This window comes from Heterodontus francisci, chromosome 6 (assembly GCF_036365525.1).
Source record: "Heterodontus francisci isolate sHetFra1 chromosome 6, sHetFra1.hap1, whole genome shotgun sequence".
Taxonomy (NCBI): Eukaryota; Metazoa; Chordata; class Chondrichthyes; order Heterodontiformes; family Heterodontidae; genus Heterodontus; species Heterodontus francisci.
The window spans coordinates 69,382,997-69,407,311 of NC_090376.1; the positions used below are offsets into that span (position 1 = coordinate 69,382,997).

General features: G+C 42.4%; 1 protein-coding gene across 4 annotated transcripts in view; it reads left to right on the plus strand.

The window, feature by feature from the left end:
- The window catches only part of LOC137371372 (E3 ubiquitin-protein ligase RNF149-like), an 88,344-nt gene that overhangs the window by 26,819 nt on the left and 37,210 nt on the right, over positions 1-24,315 (plus strand). For all 4 annotated transcript variants that reach the window (XM_068033859.1, XM_068033860.1, XM_068033862.1 and 1 more), the window contains exons 3-4: positions 19,835-20,085; positions 21,924-22,007. In XM_068033859.1, the coding sequence (XP_067889960.1) occupies positions 19,835-20,085; positions 21,924-22,007 (335 nt within the window). The remainder of the gene's footprint in view (positions 1-19,834; positions 20,086-21,923; positions 22,008-24,315) is intronic.

The window sequence follows — 24,315 nt, forward strand, 5'->3', positions numbered from 1 at the left end:
CTCACTGTACAGTCCTTGATTGTAGGTAGATCTTGCTTTTCATTGGGGCCCAGTATTCTTCTTAAACCTTGTTCGCTGTAGAAGACTTTTCTCCCTTGGGATTCATGTGTGGATTCAGAGGCTTGTGAGAAAGAGATGGGAGCCTTCAGGAGAGATCTTGTCAGTCCAGGAGCAAACAGACACTCTGAGTTCAAATTCGCTGTGGCCAGTTCAAAAGAAAACCCTGGAACGGCCAGATAGTCATGTGACCAGCTGGTCTAACCAGTACTGGCCAGTGTGGATTGTATCCTCCTTAGCAGACCCTGAAGTGTGCTTCCTCACCTTCGATGTCTGTTAGTATGTAAAAAAAAAAAAATTCCAGCCACGGCTGATCTGTTTAACAAGTCATTTCCTCACTCCAACAACAGTTAAAAATCAATGTTCATGATAAAATTGATGTGCCTCTTTCTTGGCAGATAGGGGCCTCGCATGACACCTGTTCGCAGGCAATATAGAGTGCTCGGAATCCAGAGAGAAAATAGCAAAGGTTTTGACCACAATCTTTAGATATGGATCAAAAACAAGAAATGCTGGAGTCACTCAGCAGGTCTGGCAGCATCTGTGCTGCCAGACCTGCTGAGTGACTCCAGCATTTCTTGTTTTTGTTTCAGATTTCCAGCATCTGCAGTATTTTGCTTTTACTTTAGATATGGATGTTGTACCAGAGGATTTGAGGGTTGCTCATGTAAAACCTTGGTTCCAAAAGGGAGAGCGATGTAACAATAAACCAATCAACCTAACATCAGTAGTGGGTCAGGTTTCGAGTCCATAATACAGAATATAATTCATTCCTACTCGCCCAACGTGGGTTAGTTAAGAAATCCAGCAGCAAGTTGTAAAAAGCAATTCATGTTTGCCAAATTTAAGAGTGTTCTTGAAGGAGTGTACTGATAAAGGAAATGCTGGGAATGTGGACAATGTCATCTCTTCATGGCTCCACAACCACCATGGTTTTTATCCTCCATAAACTTCAGTTCATCCAAAAATCTGCTGCCTGTATCCTGGCCTACACGATGACCTATGTTCTTGCTGACCTGAATTGGCTGCTAGTCCACTAACATCTCAAGTTTAAAATTCTCAACCTCATGTTTAAATCCTGAGCCACAATCCAGACCAAGGCACATGGCTTAGAAGGTTGTCCAAGTGGGAGAAGAGCAGAATAGAAATGTGGTAAAATAAGGGACACTATCATTAGGGGCATAGATAGTATCCTCTGCAGCCAAGAGCAAGAATCCCGAGGGAGTGTGTTGCCTACCCGGAACCAGGGTAAGGGATATCTCACAGTGGCTGGAGAGGAACTTGGAAAGGGAGGGGGTAAATCCAGTTGTTGTGTTCCATGTTGGAACAAATGACATAGGTAGGAACAGGGAGGAGGACCTGCTGAAAGAGTATCAGGAGTTAGGCTCTAAATTAAAAAGCAGGACATCAAGGGTAATAATCTCTGGATTACTGCCTGAGCCACGTGTAAATTGGCATAGCAGCAGACAGATCAGTGTTAACACATGGCTAAAGGGCTTGTGAAGGAAAGAGAGGTTCCTTTTCATGGAACACTGGAGCCAGTTCTGGGACACAAAGGAGCTGTACTGATGGGACAGGCTCCACCTGAACCGGGGTGTGACTTGTGTCTCAGTGGAAAGGGGAGATGGGGAGGTGGCAGAGGCTTTAAACCAGGGATGGGGTTTTAGTTACAAGGTTAGGTTGGAAAAGCTGGAGTTGTTTTCCCTGGATCAAAGGAGATTGAAGAGAGATTTGATAGAGGTGTACAAGATTATGACAGGCTTAGATATGTTAGACAAGCAAAAATTGTTCCCATTAACTGATGTTACAAGGACTAGGGGACAGATTGAAGTTTTTGGGCAAGAGATGCAAGAGGAATGTGAGGAAGAACTTTTTTTACGTAGCTAGTGGTAATAACCTGGAACTCGCTGCCCACAAGGGTGATGGAAGCGGAGACAATCAATGATTTCAAAAGGAAATTGGATGGGCATTTGAAGGAAATAAACTTGCAGGGCTACGGGGATCAAGTGGGGGAGTGAGACTGACTGGATTGCTCTGCAGAGAGCCGGCACGGACTTGATGGATCTCCTTCTATGCCGTAAATTACTCTATGAATTTGTACAAACAGTTTGGGCAGAAAGTCTATTTGCTCCTGGATTGAGAAGATCTCTCTCCTGTCTGCTCCCATCTCTTTCTCACAAGCCTCTGAATCCACCGAAGACACATGAACCCCAAGAGAGAAAGGTCTGCTACAGCGAACAAGGTTTAAGAAGGATACTGGGCCCCAACAAAAAGCAAGATCTATCTACAATCAAGGACTCTACAGTGAGCTCAAAGAATTGTAACAACAACTCTTCAGATATTGCCTCAAACCTTTCCACTTTATTTTTCTTCTCTTTTCTGTCTCTATTTGCATGTGCGTATTGCGTATGCATGCTAGCGTGGGGCGTGTCGTGTATCCTTAGGCGTTAACCGAATTACTGTTTAAGTTCAATAAATTTCAATCTTTCTTCTTTAAACCTAAGAAAGCCTGTTTGTGCTGGTTTCTTTGCCTTGTAATTGGAAAGTGGTGAACAAGAATTCACCAAGGGGGAGCTAAAAACATGGTGTGTTTAAAATTAAACCCTGTTACAGTAAGACCAGGTGAAGGCTGAGAGGGACCCCTAGACACCTTTCTCACCTGGTCATAACAGGAATAACATAATACGAAGAGATTAGGAGAGAGGTCAAAAAAGCAATTAGGAAGCTAAAGAGGAACTATGAAATTAAATTATCAAGGAACATAATACCAAATAGTAAAATATTTTACAGGCATATCAATAAAAATGGAAGGTTGGACCATTAAGGGATAGATGAACTAATACCAGAGATATAGATGGAAGAAATATTAAATAATTTTGCTGCAGTATTTACCGGAGAGATGGAACAGGTAGACATGGCATTGAATGATGTGATAAGTTAAGAGATAGTGCCTTTTAAAGTAAAAAGGGGATGTATTGAATAAACTAAGCAAAGTCAAACAGGATAAATCCCCTGATCTGGATGGATTGCATCCACACATTTACAAAGAATCTAGGGAAGAGACAGCAGAGGAATTACTACACATAATTAATAATTTGTTAGAAAAAGATGTAATGCCAGAGGACTGGCGGAGAGCTAACATAATTCCTATATTTAAGAAGGGACACAGAACCCAGGGAATTATAAACCAGTCAGCTTAACATTGGTGGTAGGAAAAATAATGGAATCCCTAGTAAAGGAGAGCACAGAAGAACATCTAGAAAAGAAAAATATATTGATGAATAGCCAGCATGGAGTTCAAAAGGGAAAATCCTGTTGACCAACCTTATTGAATTTTTTGAGGAGGTAACAGAGTGGATAATAGTAATGCAGTACATGTAATTTATCTGGATTTTCAAAAGGCCTTCGATAAGGTACCCCATAATAGACTAAAGGTCAGAGAATGCAAAGTCAGGGAAGAAGTGGCACAATGGATTGCGAGTTGGCTTCAAGACAGTGGGAGTAAAGGGTAGTTATTCAGAGTGGCAGAAGGTGGGAAGTGGTGTTCCACAAGGATCAGTGCTGGGACCACTGCTGTTCACAATTTACATTCATGATTTGGACATTGGAATCAAAAACACAATTTCTAAATTTGTGGATTTTCAATTGCTGAGGAGGACTGCAACAAGTTACAGGAGGGCATTAATAAACTTGCAAAATGGGCAAATAATTGGCAAATGAAGTTCAAAACAGATAAATGTGAGGTAGTGTATTTTGGTAGGAAGAATAGGGAGGTTAATTATTACTTGGAAGGTACAAGTCCAGGTGGGATTGAGAAACAAAGGGGTCTTGGAGTAGAAATACAGCAATCACTAAAAGTTGCATCACAGATTAGCAAGGTCATAAAAAAAGGAAACTTAGCACTAGGCTTTATTTCTCGAGGGATAGAATTGAAAAGTGGGGAAGTTATGCTAAACCTGTATCAAACCTTGGTTAGATGACCTTAGAGTACTGTGTGCAGTTCTGGTTGCCATATTATAAAAAGGATATAGAGGCACTGGGGAGGGTGCAGAGAAAATTGACACTAGAAACGCTGGATATACATATCAAGAAAGGATGAACAGGCTGGGTCTCTTTTCTCTTGAAAAAAGAAGGTTGAGGGGTGACTTAATAGAGCTCTTTAAAATTATGAAAAGTTTTGATAGAGTGGATACAGAGAGAATGTTTCCACATGTGGAGAAGAGCATAAGTAGAGGCCATCAATATAAAATAGTCATCAAGAAATCCAGTAGGGAGTTCAGAAAAAACATCTTTACCTAGAGAATGATGAGAATGTGAAACTTGCTACCACAGGGAGTCATCGTCTTCTTTGGCCTCCTTGTCTCGAGAGACAATGGGTAAGCGCCTGGAGGTGGTCAGTGGTTTGTGAAGCTGCGCCTGGAGTGGCTATAAAGGCCAATTCCAGAGTGACAGACTCTTCCACAGGTGTTGCAGATAAAATTAATTGTTAGGGCTGTTACACAATTGGCTGTCCCCTTGTGCTTCTGTCTTTTTTCCTGCCAACAGCTAAGTCTCTTCGACTCACCACTCTTTAGCCCCGCCTTCATGGCTGTCCGCCAGCTCTGGCAATCACTGGCAACTGACTCCCACGACTTGTGATCAATGTCACAGGACTTCATGTCGCGTTTGCAGACGTCTTTAAAGCGGAGACATGGACGGCCGGTGGGTCTGTTACCAGTGACGAGCTCGCTGTACAATGTGTCCTTGGGGATCCTTCCATCTTCCATGTGGCTCACAGGGCCAAGCCATCTCGAGCGCCGCTGGCTTAGTAGTGTGTACATGCTGGGGATGTTGGCCGCCTCGAGGACTTCTGCATTGGGGATATGGTCCTGCCGCCTGATGCCAAGTATTCTCCGGAGGCAGCGAAGATGGAATGAATTGAGACGTCGCTCTTGGCTGACGTACGTTGTCCAGGCCTCGTTGCCGTAGAGCAAGCTGCTGAGGACACAGGCTTGATACACTCGGACTTTTGTGTTCCGTGTCAGTGCGCCATTTTTCCACACTCTCTTGGCCAGTCTGGACATAGCAGCGGTCGCCTTTCCCATGCGCTTGTTGATTTCTGCATCGAGAGACAGGTTACTGGTGATATTTGAGCCTAGGTAGGTGAACTCTTGAACCACTTCCAGAGCGTGGTCACCAATGTTGATGGATGGAGCATTTCTGACGTCCTGTCCCATGATGTTCATTTTCTTGAGGCTGATGGTTAGGCCAAATTCGTTGCAGGCAGCTGCAATCCTCTCCATGAGTCTCTGCAGACACTCTTCTGTGTGGGATGTTACTGCAGCATCGTCAGCAAAGAGGAGTTCCCTGATGAGGACTTTCTGTACTTTACTCTTCGATGGGCAAGGTCAAACAAGCTACCATCTGATCTTGTGTGGAGGAAAATTCCTTCTTGTGAAGACTTGAACGCATGTGAGAGCAGCAGGGAGAAGAAGATCCCAAACAGTGTAGGTGCGAGAACACAGCCCTGTTTCACGCCACTCAGGATAAGAAAGGGGTCTGATGAGGCGCCGCTATGCTGAATTGTGCCTTTCATATTGTCATGGAATGAGGTGATGATACTTAGTAGCTTTGGGTGGACATCCAATCTTTGCTAGTAGTTTGAAGAGACCACGTCCGTCTGCTGATGAGGTCAAAGGCCACAGGGAGTAGTTGAAGTGAATAGTATAGATGCATTTAAGGGGAAGCTATGACAAAGGGAATAGAGGGTTATGATAGATTTAGATGAGGAAAGATGGGAGGAGGCTTGAGTGGTGCATAAATGCCGGCATGGACTGGCTGTGCCATATATCTTATGTCATCCTATGTAATTCATGGCCTTACCCCTTCTTATCTCTGTATATTTCTCTGGCCTTGCAACCTCCCCAGAACTATCAATTCCTCCAACTCTCAGACCTCTTGTGCATCACCCTATTCTTTGGCCGATCACTGGCAGTCATGCTGTCAGCCACCTAGCCCCACACTCTGGAATTTGCTCTCTAAACACCAAGCCCACTTTCTCCATTGGGAGCAAGAGCTTGCAGTAATCAATATTTTTTTGCTGGCCCTTACCAAGCCTTCTTTCTTCGTTCAGAGTGGCATCAAGCTGCTCTAATTTTCCAACTAACTGTCAGGGTGAACCACAGCTATGTAGGTGCCTGCCCTGAGCATGCCAATAATCACACCCTGCATTTTGGGAAGTAGTCTGGGCCTTTTGCTCAGGCAGAGTCAAAGTCCAATGCATCGCTGTTCATGGTGGAACAGACCTATCAGAATGTCAGGCGCTACGATTCTATTCTATCAATTTGTCAAAAAACTGCACAGAATATGCTGAATGTGGCTAATGAGCTTTTCACGGTTAAAATATCCTGTTTTTGCTTGCAGTTAAATGCCTCTGTGAAGCATCTAAGTGCTCATTGGACTTTGATGGCAGTTTCCCGCTGACCAATTACATTTGGTGAATTGTCCATAATCACACTTTAATCCTTATCTTTTTGCAATTCAGCTATTGGATGCCATTCACTGTATATGCATATTTCACACTCAGATGTGCACACCATTCTTTGACTGTTGAAACCCACTTGTCATTCTATTGCCTATTGCCCTTGTTCAAATCACCATTTTAACTCACTCAGCATCAATTTGTGTTTGTATAATACCTTTGGTAAAATAAAATAGCTCAACCCATTTCAGATGGACAGAGAGATAGTCGAAAGGATTAGATAGAATGTACTGAATGAATAGTTGACAACAAGGCCTAGGAGGAGTACTTTAAAGGCTGGAAGAGATGTAGCAAGGATTAAAGGAAGGTATGTTCTAGATGGCTGGAAGCTCCACCACCAAATGAGGAGCACCGGGAGCAGGGATGCACGGGAAGCCAAATTCAGATGGCCTTAAAAAATGGGTTGAAACTTGAGACTGGAGACAATTCGAGTCAGGTTGTAAACTATTGAGACGTTTCAGTGGGAGCTGAACAAGAAGGCTTTGATTTTCCCAATGTTGATTTAAAACTATGATGTTTATTGGAAATTTTCAAACATTCCTCGAAGTACCTTAGTATGAATAACATGAGCAGCAGGAAAACCAGAGTGGACTCCTCCAAGCAGAACCATTTCTATTTATCGTCATTTGCTTCCAATTATCAAGCCAACTTTCATTCATTCGATTAGCTAATTTGCTGTTTAATGTCATGAGCCTTAATTTTTAAAAGCCTCACCATAAGCTTTCTAAAAACCTAAATAAATATTGTCTACTGGAATACTGTTACGACCTTGGTGGGAGGAATGCACTGTCTTTTCTAGTTCCACTTCTCCACAGGTCACAACATATATTTAAATAAAATACACCAACCATGTTTCTTTAATAAACAAAATTATCAGTTTATTACAAAACAAGACTTAGCCAGTAACAAAGCAAAGCATTAACACACAGATTGAAATATGAAAGTTCCCTTTTTAAAATTCCGCAATTACACTCGCGCACACACTGGAAAAAAAATACAGAAATTCTCTCTACAGAGGTCTGTTACAAAAAAAAACTACTTTGGCCAAATACTTGCTAATTCTTGTTGAAAAAAGAGAAGATATGAAGGAAGTCAGTTGTCCCTTTTTTGGTCTGGCTTCCGGGTATACAGAAACGGGTCACTGGGATCATTTCAGAAGCTGTCCGTTCTGGAAATGTTGAGAATTATTATAGTAGGCTTTCTAGGAGAAATGTGGCATCAGGGTTTTCCGCCAGCACACTTTTGAATCGCAGGATTTTTTCCAGCTTCTCGGGAGCTATGCAGCACCAGGGATTTTAGCTCTCCCACACAGGATCTTTGCAGAATTTCTTCAAAGTGGTAGAGAAGGAGGTGAGTTGGGTGTTTTTTTTCCCTGGCAAGAAAACACAAACTGTTTTCAAGCAATTCACACCCCAACTGCACTGAAAACAAAATCCAAACCCCTGACCTCCATAAAGTTTGACATGTGGTTTCTCTGTAACCATTTTTCCCCAGGTCACCAAGGATTCTGTTGTTTACTGAGCCCAAGGCACATGACTTCCAGCACAGGTAGTCTTTCAAACAACATCTCTAGTGTCCTTTCAGTGAACTTGGTTAAAAAAAAAGGCTTCAGTTTTAACACAAGTCCTCAAAAATGTTTTTTTTAAATGGAAGCACTTTTGTAACAATTCCTTCATTTGCTAATTTAAGGGACTTGAAGAGTCCTGGTAGTTTCATGACTTAATGCCTCTGGAACCATGGTGATTAGTCGTTGTATGTAAGTATGTGCAATATATTTAGATTTTACTGTTGTTACAACCAGGTGAGAAAGAGGTCTAGGGTTCCCTTTCAGCCTTCATCTGGTCTTACTGTACCAGGGTTTTACTTTTACACACAGTGTTTTTAGCTGCCCTTGGTGAATCCTTGTTCACCGCTTTCCAATTATAAGGCAAAGAAACCAGCGCAAGCAGGCTTTCTTAGGTTTAAAGAAGAAAGGTTGAAATTTATTAAACTTAAACTCTAATTCGGTTAACACCTACGGATACATGACACACCCACGCCAGCATGCATACGCGATACACACATGCAAATAGAGACAGAAAAGAGCAGAAGAAAAATAAAGTGGCAAAGTTTGAGGCAATATCTGCAGAGTCGTTACGGTTCTTCGAGCTCACTGTACAGTCCTTGATTGTAGGTAGATCTTGCTTTTCATTGGGGCCCAGTATTCTTCTTAAACCTTGTTCGCTGTCGGAGACTTTTCTCTCTTGGGGTTCATGTGTCTTCAGATTTGGAGGCTTGTGAGAAAGAGATGGGAGCAAACAGGAGAGAGATCTTCTCAGTCCAGGAGCAAACAGACACTCTGCAGACTCTCAGTTCAAACTGTACAATTAAAAAAAAAGGTTGTCCAGCAGGTTAGTCATGTGACTAACTGGTCTGACCACATCTTGGCTCTGTGTATTGTATCATCTTAGCAGGGAATGGAATGCGCTTCCCTGCCTTCAATGGCTGTTAGTATGTAATTGTTTTTTCCAGCCAAGGTCTAGCAGTTCTTGTAACATGCCTCTCTTCTTCCCAGCAACAATTTGAAATTTAATGTCCATGTGGCAAAATTAATATGCCTCATTATTGGCAGGTGGGGGCCAATCATGACACTGTTAAAACAGAAATATAGTTTGGTTTATGCTTGACCGGGTGTTGGACAAGCCACTAACCTTTATATCTGCCTGACAAACATGGTGATTGGGAATCCATGAAAACATTAACATTTTGTATTCTAGGAATGTACGCAACATCAGACAAGTGGATCTCCCTCCCATCAGATTCAATGAGCAGTTTTGGTAAAGATGGGGAGTGGGTCCAGTGGGGAATAGGCAGTACGAAAGTGCTTTAGAGTTGTGATGGCACCAAACATGAAGACTTTCTCAAACTTTATTCCTCATTGCATTTTTTAACAGGGTGTCTATTGTCACCACTGTGTCACCCAGTGAATTGGAGGCAAGTTGGAATTTACAGCACAATTTACAGCAAAAAAAGCAAACAGCAAAGCAGCCAATGTCTATTTACAGAGTCTATTTAAACAGAGCCTCTACAAACTACAGCAAACATAATTCATGAATGAAAGTGCAGCAACTTCTCCCAATAAAAGCACAGCGATTTCTCCAGCAAAATGCAGTGAGTGGGGGCAAGTTACATAATTCAAATTATGTGCATAAAATCAATCCCAGTCACTTATAATCCAGGTGTGATTGATGGAGGAATTGAGGCAATTTGAATTTAATGTGGATCCAGTTGTAGCATTTTATTCAAATGATGCTTAAAAAAACAAAAGAAAGTTCAAAGAAACTTTAACCATCCCAAATGAAAGAGTAGAACGCAATCCATTTATATTGAAATGCATTGCTAGTCATTACAAAGAACAAGCTTTTTTTGACTTGGTGTATCACATTTATTAATTATATTATGTGCTTCAATATAATTTGTATCGTCATTCATTTGTAGACAAAATGTAAAAATGTTTGCCAAATCCTTTCTTTTCTTTGAAGGTTGCAGCTCATTTCTGATAGCTTCGACATACAAACATACAAAAAAAGACATATAGCAAAAGACTTACTAGTCCATCCAACCTATCCCATACAATTGTGATGTGTAGTACTTCACAATACATACACTCCTCACCCCACCTGCAGCCATGTAATCAGCTGGGAGAGGTGAAAAATCAGATAAAAACTCAAACCATCTTGTGGGTGGTGGTGGAGGAAGAGAAATCTGGAAAATTCCTCCTTAGGCAATCAAAACAAGTCCAGGAGACTCTGACCCTGATCAATGTTAGGGTGAGCTTGAAGGAATTCAGCAAATCAGCTTTCCTTGCACAAACGGGAAACATGTTTCAGGTCCACTATTCTCAGTGAAAAGAAGAATCTCTAACATCAGATCTAGTTCTGCCATTACATACTTGTAAGAGTGATCCCAGTCCTCCCTAAACCATTCAGTTGAAAGAATTGATGTACAGCGGCACAGTGGCGCAGTGGTTAGCACTGCAGCCTCACAGCTCCAGGGACCCGGGTTCGATTCTGGGTACTGCCTGTGTGGAGTTTGCAAGTTCTCCCTGTGTCTGCGTGGGTTTTCTCCGGGTGCTCCGGTTTCCTCCCACAAGCCAAAAGACTTGCAGGTTGATAGGTAAATTGGCCATTATAAATTGTCACTAGTTATAGGTAGGTGGTAGGGAAATATAGGGACAGGTTGGGGATGTTTGGTAGGAATATGGGATTAGTGTAGGATTAGTATAAATGGGTGGTTGATGGTCGGCACAGACTCGGTGGGCCGAAGGGCCTGTTTCAGTGCTGTATCTCTAATCTAATCTAATCTAACACAATCTAGTCCCTTCATCATCTTATAAACCTTGATTAAATAACCACTAAATCTACACTTCTCTAAAGTATAGAGACCCAGCTGTTTGAACCTATACAAGTAACTAAGATGCTTTGAACTGAGAATGTGGCCCTCCTCTGCAAAGCTTCAATATCACCCACAATGTGAGGAGACCAAAACAACACACTATTCTAACTGAGGCCTAACCAAAATTTTGTCCAAAGGCAAAATGGTGTGCTTTGTTTGAATAGTGAATTGTCCTATAAATACACCAGCACCTTATTCACTTTAGCTATAACTTCATGGCATTGGTCATGAACATCATAGGGGCGGCACAGTGGCGCAGTGGTTAGCACCGCAGCCTCACAGCTCCAGGGACCCGGGTTCATTTCCTGGTACTGCCTGTGTGGAGTTTGCAAGTTCTCCCTGTGTCTGCGTGGGTTTTCTCCGGGTGCTCCGGTTTCCTCCCACAAGCCAAAAGACTTGCAGGTTCATAGGTAAATTGGCCATTATAAATTGTCACTAGTATAGGTAGGTGGTAGGGAAATATAGGAACAGGGGGGGATGTTTGGTAGGAATATGGGATTAGTGTAGGATTAGTATAAATGGGTGGTTGATGTTCGGCACAGACTCGGTGGGCCGAAGGGCTTGTTTCAGTGCTGTATCCCTAATCTAATCTAAAACTAAATGCCTCATAGTTATTACCCAGCTATGAATATGTCACTTATGGATGATGTCATGATATAAAACCAATAATTTAAGCATCCTCTCTTCCTCCTTTCATAATTGTAAAACACAACCTGGAAAATAAGTTTATATATAGGATTTATAGATACAGTACTCCTGCCTCTGAGAATTACTGTAGTTCTCTGACATACCAATGCACAGCTGTGACATTTCAGATCAGTGCCATTTTCTTAGAATTCTGAGATCTGGCATTCTTACAGCCGTGCACAAATAACTCTTTAAGAAATAAGAAACCAATCACTTTTGAAAAATCAGGCATGTGAATTTTCCTGTGCTATACTTGCATTATGAATGTAGATTGTTACTGTGCTGCATTGTCATATTGAACAATGGGCATTGCCTTCGTATTTACTGGTTTGACAGCTCTGTTGTGTCACAGTTTCTATGTGCCCACATTTATTGTTACCCTCATAGGATACTGTTTTGACCATCCTAGTGTGAGAATAAGAAATACTGAAATGTTGTTTCTACAACTTGTGGAAAACACATAATGGAGAGCCAAATAAGGTAAAACAAAAACAAGAGTTAGGGGCTAGAAAGTTAGAGTAGGGGGAGAAGTAAACAGAGGAGGAGACTGTAGCAACCATAGGATAGGTTAGTGTCATAATACGTTATAACCAATAATGTAAAATAAAGGCGTGGACAAATGGATTTGTATTGTATAAACATGAACTGAATATGTTGATCGGTGTGCCTGCTTGTAGGACACCCGATCTTGCAAGAACGTTAAATAAACTTACTTCTTCAGAGTTTGACTTGGTGTAAATTATTATTAAGTGGGCTACGTTTCTCACAATTGGGGGCTCGTCCGGGATCTATTCATCATTGCCGGGACCGCGGCCGACGACAGACGAGAAGACGCGTCCCGTTAATTTAAAAACTGTCTCGTTTCTCTCGTCGGTAGCGGACCCGAGTAATTGACTGAAAAAGATCCTAGGGAAGTCACTCTGAACGAGTATTTAGTGCGGCAGGTACAGATGTGAAGTCAGGCAACTCCGTGCACGGACCAAGGTAAGAAAAACGACTTCTAAGTATTATCTTGGTGACTTATGGTTAACTGTAGGATAAGACCTTCTAAGTACCAAACGTCCTTGAGGAGTGAATTTTACAGTCCTGCAGTATAAGACCCTTCAGCTAGGAGGTGAGTACTGTATGGTGTAAGACCCTTCAGTTAGGAGGTGAATACCGTAAGGTATAAGACCCTTCAGCTAGGAGGTGAATACCGTGGGGTACAAGACCCTTCAGTTAGGAGGTGAATACTGTGGGGCAGTATAAGACCCTTCAGCTAGGAGGTGAGTACTGTATGGTATAAGACCCTTCAGTTAGGAGGTGAATACCGTAAGGTATAAGACCCTTCAGCTAGGAGGTGAATACCGTAGGGTACAAGACCCTTCAGTTAGGAGGTGAATACTGTGGGGCAGTATAAGACCCTTCAGCTAGGAGGTGAATACCGTAAGGTATAAGACCCTTCAGTTAGGAGGTGAATACTGGTTAACTGTAGGATAAGACCTTCTAAGTACTGCAGTATAAGACCCTTCAGCTAGGAGGTGAGTACCGTAGGGTACAAGACCCTTCAGTTAGGAGGTGAATACTGTGGGGCAGTATAAGACCCTTCAGCTAGGAGGTGAGTACCGTAGGGTACAAGACCCTTCAGTTAGGAGGTGAATACTGTGGGGCAGTATAAGACCCTTCAGCTAGGAGGTGAGTACTGTATGGTATAAGATCCTTCAGTTAGGAGGTGAATACCGTAAGGTATAAGACCCTTCAGCTAGGAGGTGAATACCGTAGGGTACAAGACCCTTCAGTTAGGAGGTGAATACTGTCGGGTATAAGACCCTTCAGTTAGGAGGTGAATACCGTAGGGTACAAGACCCTTCAGTTAACCATGGGAAATAAATCATCGAAAAAGGAAGACGATGGGAGACAAGGAAAGTCTGCCGGCAACATCCCTCCAGAAAGTCCATTGGGACGGATGTTGGAGTATTGGGATTTAGTCAAAAACCAAGGAGAAAAAGACCCAAATATGATCTAAGGACAGCAAGAAGGACCACCCCTAAACCCGACGATAACGACGACGATAGAGACAGAGAGTCTCCTAAGACAATGATGCCCTTGAGAGAGGTACCAATAGGAAATAATGAAATTGGATTTGTTAGTGCACCATTAATGTCAGGAGAGGTAAGAGTGTTTAAAAAGGAAATGAAAGTCCTCGTAGAAGACCCCTGAAAATTTGGGAAAGAGAAAACCCTCCCGGGGTAGGGGGAAACGAACCAGCTGAACAAAAATACCCTAATCAAGACCCGCAGTGGCAGAACAATAATATCGGCCATAGGGGCCAGATGAAAGACCTTAGAAATCTGATAGTAAAAGGCATTGTTGTAAACAAGTAGTTGAAGCCCCTGCAAAACGTATGCCTTTACAGAGTTACCGCAGGCCCCTCTTATGGCACAAGCAGGCGGCGTATTGAGTGCGACCCCTCTGGGTGTTGAAGGCTGTTTCTAGACAAATAGAGACCATTAAAGGCACCTAGGTGGGATCAAGGGATTGATTTTTTAAAATGTTTTGAAGAATCAAAGGGGGGACTGTGAGAACAGAATTTAGATTTTAGAATTTTTAAGAACAGAATTACATGGGAACATTTAAGATGAAACAATTAATCAGTCATGTATTGCTAACAAGCTAGCTTCAGTGCTGCAGGGAGGGACAGCTCATTAGAAATGACTTCATAACTTCAGGGCTGCAGAGGCAACTTGGCCTTGCAGCTGGTACAGCGAGAGAGAGAGAGAGAGAGAGAGAGAGATTTTGTACTTCAACAGCACTCTTCTTATCACCCAGACATGACAATCCTAGGGAAAAGTTAGAATGAAAAACATACCGACCAGGCTAATACACACCCCCTTGTTAGAGGGTGGCTCAGCCTACCCTTCTGATTCAGCAGTTGCTGAGTTTTTTTATATTTGCTTTTATATTATACTGTTTAAATGTTATTTGAGTAAATAGATCCACATAATCCTAGTGAATATATATAATCATATATAAGTTGATCAGTAGAGAGAAGGTTATCATAGAATGATAAAAGGGGGCAATGTGGAAGTGAGCAGAAAGGCATGGCACAATGCTTAATGGGAAATATAGCCAAGTTAGGAATAGTAGCTTTGCTGAGCTTTGATTTTAAGTGGCAGAAACCACAATGAAATAGCTAAAAGGGATGGCCAGAGTGTGTGCAAGCTGTGGCAGCCGCAGCACTTCAGACCAAGGAAGTCATTATACCTCGAAGCTATTACAAGAAATAGTTAGGGGATTGGGAATCCAATGGGACTTCCATACCCCTTGGCACCCTCCCTCTTCAGGGCGGGTGGAAAGAATGAATCAGACCTTAAAGAAACACCTGTCCAAACTGATACTTGAAACAAGGTTACCCTGGACAAAATGTTTACCTATAGCGATACTCAGAATTCGGACAGCCCCTAGAAAAGATGTGGGACTGTCCCCCTATGAAATGCTATTCGGAGTACCCTATATGGGAACCAGGGGCAAGATGCCAACCTTAGAAACTAAAGATTCGTTTCTAAAGAACTATATACTGGCGTTGTCTTCCTCATTGTCATTCCTCAGGAAGCAAGGCCTGTTAGCACAGACACCACCTCTCGAATTTGCAGTGCACAAGATCCAACCAGGAGATTGGGTTCTGGTGAAATCATGGAAAGAGACTAAACTACAACTGAACTGGGAAAGACCATACCAGACTCTCCTAACCACTGAAACAGCCATAAGAACGGCAGAAAGAGGTTGGACCCACTACACAAGAATCAAAGGGCCGGTACAAACCCCGGCCGAGGAAGGAACTTGGACAACCGACTTAACAGAAGAACCATTGAAAATAAAGCTAAAAAGACTATGAGTAACGAACTTTTTTTTAATATAGCGGCGCGAGCACGGAAATACTGTCTGTAATATTGTGTGCCTTCTCTCTTTCTTTTCAAAAGTAGCCAGGAAATAAAATGGGTTGGATGTTTTTGTATTACCCACTTCCAATTAGACAACAAGGTGTTTGGAGTAACAGTTAGAGAAGGGAAAAAGAAAGGTGAATTAAAGTAAAAGAAAAGGGGGAATTGTGAGAATAAGAAATACTGAAATGTTGTTTCTACAGCTTGTGGAAAACACATAATGGAGAGCCAAATAAGGTAAAACAAAAACAAGAGTTAGGGGCTAGAAAGTTAGAGTAGGGGGAGAAGTAAACAGAGGAGGAGACTGTAGCAACCATAGGATAGGTTAGTGTCATAATACGTTATAACCAATAATGTAAAATAAAGGCGTGGACAAATGGATTTGTATTGTATAAACATGAACTGAATATGTTGATCGGTGTGCCTGCTTGTAGGACACCCGATCTTGCAAGAACGTTAAATAAACTTACTTCTTCAGAGTTTGACTTGGTGTAAATTATTATTACGTGGGCTACGTTTCTCACACTAGTTAATATGCAGATCGTGTTAGTACTAGCAGAGGTGTGCTTAGTTTCTAACATATGGTCACAAACCTTGGACTTCAATTTTTTTTATCACATTGATTGAACAGTTGGATGTGATCCTATTTTTGTGCCCTGTTAGCAGTATTAAGGTAAGCTGTTTGATGCAATGTGCTGCTTGCACACATTCACAATTGGTGTGTTGAATTTGGTTTGGGGGGGGGGGGGGTGGGGGTGCGGTCAGAAAATTTCCAAAGTAGGCCTTGTCTGTACTCAATGGTGGGATCGAACAGGCCAGCATTCTGCAAACTGAATGCAGTGTTGCTACAGGTGGCGCTTGATAACACTTCAGTGCAAGCTCCTTAAAGTATTCAAAATTATGCAGATGTGGATGAGGCTTCCCCATTCTCTTTTCTTGGTTTGCTCCACTTAAAGCAAATTCATTGCTGTAGGCAAATAATAAAAAAGGCACATTTTGAAATTGACTTCCTGACCTTTGAGAGTGAGTTGACTTGTTTTGGGAGTGAGCGAGAGACTGGATTTTTGTGACATTTCCAGTTGCTTTTGTTTTTCACATCCCATCATTATGGGGAACTCCACTCCTTATTTAAGCTCCAAGAGGTGGTAGGAAGGGCATTCCCTTGGTAATTCTTTTTATCCAAAGGAAAGCGCAGTGTGCTGCACCCCCTCTTCCCCACATTTACCCAAGGAGGAAAGACAGTAGATCCCATTAGTTACTTAGGAATGTCCAAAAGCTGCCTCCACCTCCTACATCTCATCAGAAAGACAATCTCAGAACTTTGCTATCACCTGTAATCTGGCCTGCAAACATTGTCTAGGATCAGAGGGGAGCGTGCTTAAAACTCTCCATTTAATGACATTTTCTCCAGACTATTTTGAAGTGACACACAAACTATTTCTAAAACATTATTGGACTGCAAACTTGGCTTCTTGTGGAGGCTGGGCCTTTATTTTGTATTGTGGCCACAAAGGTCAATGATTCCTTGAACGTTTTTGCAAATGGCCCTTTACAAGCTTCCTTGGCTGATATCTGCCAGATCAATCAGTCTGCAGTGCATTACTCCATACATCAAGTTACTGGTTTGGTCAGCTGAATAAATGTTATCACCTAAGGGGGTGCAGCGAAGGATCACTAGATTGACTCCTGGGACGAGAGTGTTGTCCTGAGGAAAAGTGAGTAGAATGGGGCTATATTCTCTGGAATTTAGAAAAGTGAGAAGTGATCTCATTGAAACATATGAAATTCTTAGAGGGCTTGACACGGTAGATACTAAGAGGTTGTTTTCCTTGGCAGCAGAGTCTTGAACTATTGGTCATAATTTCAGGGTACAGGGTCAGCATTTAGGACTGAGATTAGGAGAAACTACTTCACTCAGAGGGTTGTAAGTCCTTGGAATTCTCTACCCCATTGAGTCAATACTGAGATCAATAGATATTGGACACGAAGGAAATCCAGGGATAGGGTGTAAAAGTGGAGTTGAGGCAGTAGGTCAGCTATGATCTTGGTGAATGATGGAGCAGGCTCAAGCAGCTGTATGGCCTACTCCGACATCTGTTTCTTACGTTAAAACAAGAAATAAGCAGCAGCAGGAGATGGCTCTACTTTTTCAGTGGTGGTTTGCCAAAAGTGCAAGGCCTTATTAATGGACATTGTGGCCATATTGTCTGCTTTCAACAATGCATTATTTTTATGAATAGGAAGGTCTTCTATTCTATATATATATATATATATATATATATATATATATATATATATACACCGATTATATGTAATCATCAGCAACATATCATGCAGCTACCCTGGAAGCTGCTACAAAATATTTATCAAGACAGTCGACAGTGCCACTATCATTTAACAATATTCAGACTAGTTGGATGGATTGTGAGGAACCTGAGATACCCTTTAAACTGTGACTCATGCCAGTCTGAAACTCACACACTGCATCTCAGGGAAGACAGTACTAATATCACTGAACTAGCAACGCAGGGGAAAGGGGTTCAAATCCCACCATGGCAGCTGGTGGAATTTAAATTCAATTAATAAATTTAATTAATTAAAAAAACAAGAAAATGTGGAATTGAAAGCTAGTCTCAGTAATAGTGCCATAACAATATCATGGATTGTCGTGAAAACACATCTGGTTCACTAATATCCTATAGGGAAGGAAATCTGCCATCCTTACCTGCAGGTCTGCCTACATGTGACTCCAGACCCACAGCAATGTGGTTGACTCTTAACTGCCCTCTGAAATGGCCCAGCAAACCACTCAGCTGTCAAGGTCAATTAGGATTGGGCAACAAATGCTGGCCTTGCCAGCGACACCCACATTCCATGAAAGAAAAAAAAGGTGCACCATCTCCCTTTAATGCAAAGAATTCAAAAGATAACAGAAACCATCCCTACTCTTGGCTCGCACTGTGCTCCCCTCCAGTGGTCTTCTTTTCTCCTAGTTCTTCTACGTGCAATCTCTGGGCTACGATCATGTGGAATGGTTGACTGTTACTTTGGCACACAAGGCTTATGGGACTGAGCTGCCCCTGCTGACTGTATCTGAAGCTTTAGCCTAGAAAGCCTGGGGGTTGCCTTTTGTGTGCCATATCCCAGATGCTGTGTGGGGGAAGACCAGATGTTTGACCTAATCTCCTGAGCAATGGCAGGCTTGTGCAGGTTTGCTGCAGCTGTTTCCTTTCTACTGTGACCCGATCTCTCTCCATTGACCAGCAAGCTGGTTGGTCTTATGGTTGATATCAGATCCTGAACCACCACGCCCTCAGTCTGTGCTTTTGTGGAGATGATGTTGCGGACTGGATCAAGGCTACCTCTGAGGTTGGGGGGCCCAAGGAAGTAAAGGGTCACTGGCTTTCAGTATTACCTTGCATTCTCTTGTCATTGAGTTTCTTGTGGCACCAGTCTGTAGTCCTGGGGTGAGAAGTGACACTCGGTGCCACTGTCACCTCTCTCCACATGGCAGTTTTCTCCCATTGGTATTCAGTAGCCTCTCCCTTTAGTGCCTCTCAATCCAGAGTCACTGAAGGTCTGGCTTATTAAAATGTTATGCTCTTATTGACCTCTTTGCAATGCCATGTTCCCTTCTTTGGTTGCCTCTGTGAGATCCTCCACTTGAAGACATACTTTAAAATTGCCTGAATAGCTCACATGAGCCATCTGTGATAGTTCCTTCAGTCTTCAAAGCTGGTCAGTACTTATCTGCAGCTTTTCCAGCCTGCTGCTGCAATTTCAAACCATTCTAGATTTATTGATTTTTTTTCGCTTCAATTCCCACAACATGGTACTCCCATATTGCATGGCAGTTGTGCCCAGCCAGTGCCAGAGGGTATGCAAGTTAGCTGCCTTTATTATTTATAATGTAATCATTGATATGGAGGATCATTCAGCGGAGTCCCATCTCCAGAACACAACACTGTTGTAAATGGCCTTGAGGATTTTCAGGTATATATTATTTTTTGCTGGATTATTCTAATTAAACTGAAGGATGTGAGTACGAGGGAGTGCATCACTTTTAACACAAACTATGTTTAATCTTGATTCCTGCTATCTTTGTCTATTTTTAATTTGAATTCTTCAAATTGAGTTACTTTCGTTTATCTCCGTCTTGCCTCACATTTGGATTGGGGTCTGTTACCAACATTTATTCTGTTTTCTTTGTTTTCAGGGACTGGAAATACTGTTGCTATCATGATCGGCAATTCAAAGGGAATGGAAATTCTGGAGTTAGTTCGTCGAGGTATCCCAGTGATCATGTCCATAACTGTTGGTACACGTCATGTGCAAGAGTGGATGAGCTCTCAGTCAGTAGTATTTGTAATTATCGCTTTCATAACAATGATGATCATCTCTCTGGCTTGGCTCATCTTCTACTACATTCAGAGATTTCTATATGCAGGATCTCAGTTTGCAAGCCAGGTAAATAGTTATGAATTATAACTTTAAAAGTACTTTAAAATTCCCATCAATTCTCTAAAGTGTTCATTTGAAACTTTCAGTTTCCTAGCTATCAAATAAAATATCACTCTGGATGTCAGTACTCCTGGTAGTTTCTTTAACTGGAGTTTTGTTAAATAATTTGAATGTTATGATCATCACAGAAAGTGTGAAAATGAATACTTTCTCTTTCTAAAATCAAGTTTTAAATTTTACGCCTTTTTGCTTTCCCACACTTTACTCCTTTTACAAGTAAAAAGGTGAATGGTGGACTGCATCCAGGTCTCTGTATATACCACCTTCCAAAAGTGCTCAAATAGGGTCTGCGGCAGTTCCTTCTGATTTTCCCTTTATCCTGGTCTTAAAGTGCCTTTCTTTAAAACCACTTCAGAGTGCTGTATCAGCACAGTACTTTGAATGTTGATAGCCTTGAAATCTTATCCAGTCTACAGTAGGTCATGGCATTGTAGCAGTGATTTGGACAGAATTTGATACTGAGCTTTCTCTAATAATGTTCAAATTTCTTTGGTAGAGGTGTAGAAGCAACATTAGTATGGCTTTGTGGGCAACCCCACAACTTGAATTCTCAGTCTTCTGGTTGAGAGGCAAGCAAACCATATTTAAGCTAGGGAGATCCCAGATTCCCTGGGTTATTTAACAGAAAAATCAACAAAGACAATCAAATGGCCTGATCACAGAATCACAGAATTGTTACAGCACAGAAGGAGGCTGTTCAGCCTGTCGTGTCTGCACCAGCTCTCTGAAAGAGCAATTTATCGAGTGCCACTTCCTGGTCTTCTCCCCGTGGCCCTGCACATTCTTCCTTTTCAGATAACAATCCAATTTCCTCTTGAATGCCTCGATTGAACCTGCCTCCACCACACTCTCAGCAAGTGTATTTCAGATCCTAACCACTTGCTGCGTGAAAAAGTTTTTCCTCATGTCGCTGATGACATTTGTTGTCTCGTCTCACATGTGAAGAGTGGCCACTAAATGAGACAACTGTTGTCTGTAGAACCATAGCCCAGCAAAGAGACAAGAGCTTCAAAAGAGGTCTAGGGAGAGCATAAACTTAGTAACAAAGAAAGTATCAAGAAGCTTGAATAAAGCTTGAGATCTAGTCCAGGAATGATATTTAAGAGTCCAACCCCAGCAATCTCATCAAATGATTAGCAAAACAAAATAGGTTTCTTTTTCAGGAGAGGTTTCATTGATTGACATTCCTGTTGCATCAAACATCAGGGAGTTAGGAAAAAGTTGGGGGTGGGGGGGGTGTAAAATAGGGTAGTGCTGGCCTGCTAGCGCGATCTGGCAACAGGAAACAATCTCATCGTGCTACTTGGGCCTCATTTAAGTTGAATCTGAGCTTTGGACGCCAGCTACTTGTCTCCAAACAAACTGGATTTAAATTTCAGCCCATTTCTTCATTAGGGAAGCTTAATTTTGGGAAGGGGTCCTGAAACAGTGTTAGGCCCCCAATTTGCATATGCATATGGCCTAAAGCTGTTTCAGGTATGGGCTGTGGACACGAATACTTCAGCTTTTACCAATACGGCGGGTGGCCCAATTTCAGTGCGGAATGAGTGCATGAACTGCCTGATATATTGGAAGGTTAAGCATCCTTTTTACATCTTTAAAGCAAGCACAATGTCAATAAATTTCTACGCCAAGAAGTGCAAAGGCAGAGCAGCTTGCCTGGCTGGGCTTTGGAGCAGGTTCTACAAGTTCAAGATTAGATTCAACTTAAAATATTTAAGATACTGGCTTAAAAGATATGAACATGATCATTTTTCATATCATTTTATGTTGTCTATTATCAGAACAAGAAAAACAAGAATAACAGGAAAGAAGCCAAGAAGGCTATTAGCAAACTTCAACTTCATACTGTCAGGCATGGAGACAAGGTAAGGCACTATTATTCCATTTGTCTCTTGACAGGATTTTGTTTTTAACTTATTTTTAACAGCTTTCAGGATGTGAGGTACTGTCGGTACTTGCTAAAATTTGCCTTATATCCATTTCAAAAGCATAATCAGGTTATTTTCAGAAAGTAAGATATTGAATTTCCAATTGCACTGTGATTTTTTTTTTTAGGACATTTTAAACTTTTTAATCTATATACTTGGTTTTCATGCATTACCTCCAGCATTGATTGTGGACAGCCCACTCCTCTGCATGTGCACTCTGATCAGCAGCTGATAGGTATATAAACATGGTTGGATTGCCTCCTTCTAAAATCCATCCCCCTCGCTGCAAGACAATGGATGCCTTTCAGTCAACATTTTAAACTGTGGGATGGTTAAGATGTGTTTGGAGCTTTATAGACATGAGTGGTGGCACAGTGGTGATGTTACTGGACTAGTAATCCAGAGGCTCTAACAAATGCTCTGGAGAAATGAGTTCAAATCCCACCATGGCAACTGGTGGAATTTAAATTCCAATGAATTAATAAATCTGGAATTGAAAGCTAGTCTCCGTAATGGTGACCATGGAACTACCATCTCGTTCACTAATGTGCCCTTTAGGGAAGGAAACCTACCATTCTTACCTGGTCTGGCCTACATGTGACTGCAGACCCACAGCAATGTGGTTGACTCTTAACTACCCTGTGAAATGGCCTGGCAAGCTGCTCAGTTGTACCAAACCGCTACAGAAAAGTCAAAAAAGAATAATACCATATAGAAGACCCAGCATTGACCTAGGCAGCAAAAACAACAACAGCACACCCTGCCTAGCCCACCCTGCAAAATTCTTCTTACTAACATCTGAGGACTTGTGCCAGAATTTGGAGAGCTGTCCCACAGACGAGTCAAGCAACAGCCTGACAGTCATACTCACCGAATCATACCTTACAGACAATGACCCAGACACAACAGCATCCCTGGGAATATCCTGTCCGATGGGCAAGACAGACCCACCAGAGGTGGCAGCACAGGGGTATACAGTCAGGAGGGAGTTGCCCTGGGAGTCCTCGACATTGACTCTGGACCCCATGAAATCTTATGGCATCAGGTCAAACATAGGCAAAGAAACCTCCTGCTGATTACCACCTACTGCCCTCCCTCAGCTGATGAATCCGTACTCCTCCATGTTGAACACTTAACTGGAGAGAGTCAAGAGGGATGGCAGCAGCGGACCTTCATGGAACCTACTATCAGGGGCGGATAAAAGAGAGAACCAGGCTCAGGACCTTCCACTTACCTGGAGAGAGTTGGGAGCGGTGGCAGCAGACCTGCATGGAACCTACTACTGGGAGCAGATGAGAGAGACCCAGGCTCGGGGCCTTCCACTTACCTGGAGAGAATCAGGAGAGGCTGCTGCGGTGGACATGTGTGGAACCTACTACCCCTATGCTCTGGAGTTTGAGAAAAAAAAAATCAAATTATGACATCACAGGAAAGCAGTGAGTTGATTGGCTGATATTACTGCTTTGGGAGTTTGGTGAGTGTGGGAATCCTTAAGGGTCAATCTCTTTTTGAAAATCTAGTCTTGTTTGCACTTAGCATTTAACTGAAATTTCCTGTTTAAGAAAGGTTTAAGTTCCTTCCAGCCTTAGGCAGGAATGAACAAGCCCTCTATTGGACAGCAGCTGTAATTAGTTAATTAGGTAGCCAATTTAATCTGGTTTCTGTAGCAACAAGTACAAGGGAAGAAGCTGATTGGTGAGTAACTGGTAAGTATTCTACTTATAATAAATAGTTGATAAAGTTAAGGTATGGCAGGGTAGCTCGGCCAAGTGGAATGTGCAACCTGTGGCATGTGGGAAGTCATGGACACACGATGTGGGGCGGCGCAGTGGTTAGCACCGCAGCCTCACAGCTCCAGCGACCTGGGTTCAATTCTGGGTACTGCCTGTGTGGAGTTTGCAAGTTCTCCCTGTGTCTGCGTGGGTTTTTGCCGGGTACTCCAGTTTCCTCCCACAGCCAAAGACTTGCAGGTTGATAGGTAAATTGGCCATTATAAATTGCCCCTAGTATAGGTAGGTGGTAGGGGAATATACGGAAGGTGGGGATGTGGTAGGAATATGGGATTAGTGTAGGATTAGTATAAATGGGTGGTTGATGGTCGGCACAGACTCGGTGGGCCGAAGGGCCTGTTTCAGTGCTGTATCTCTAAATAAATAAATGTCACCAGCTGCAAAAGCTTGAGCTCCGTGTTTTGGAACTTGAGCGGCGACTGGAATCACTGTGGTACATCCGTGAGGTTGAGAAC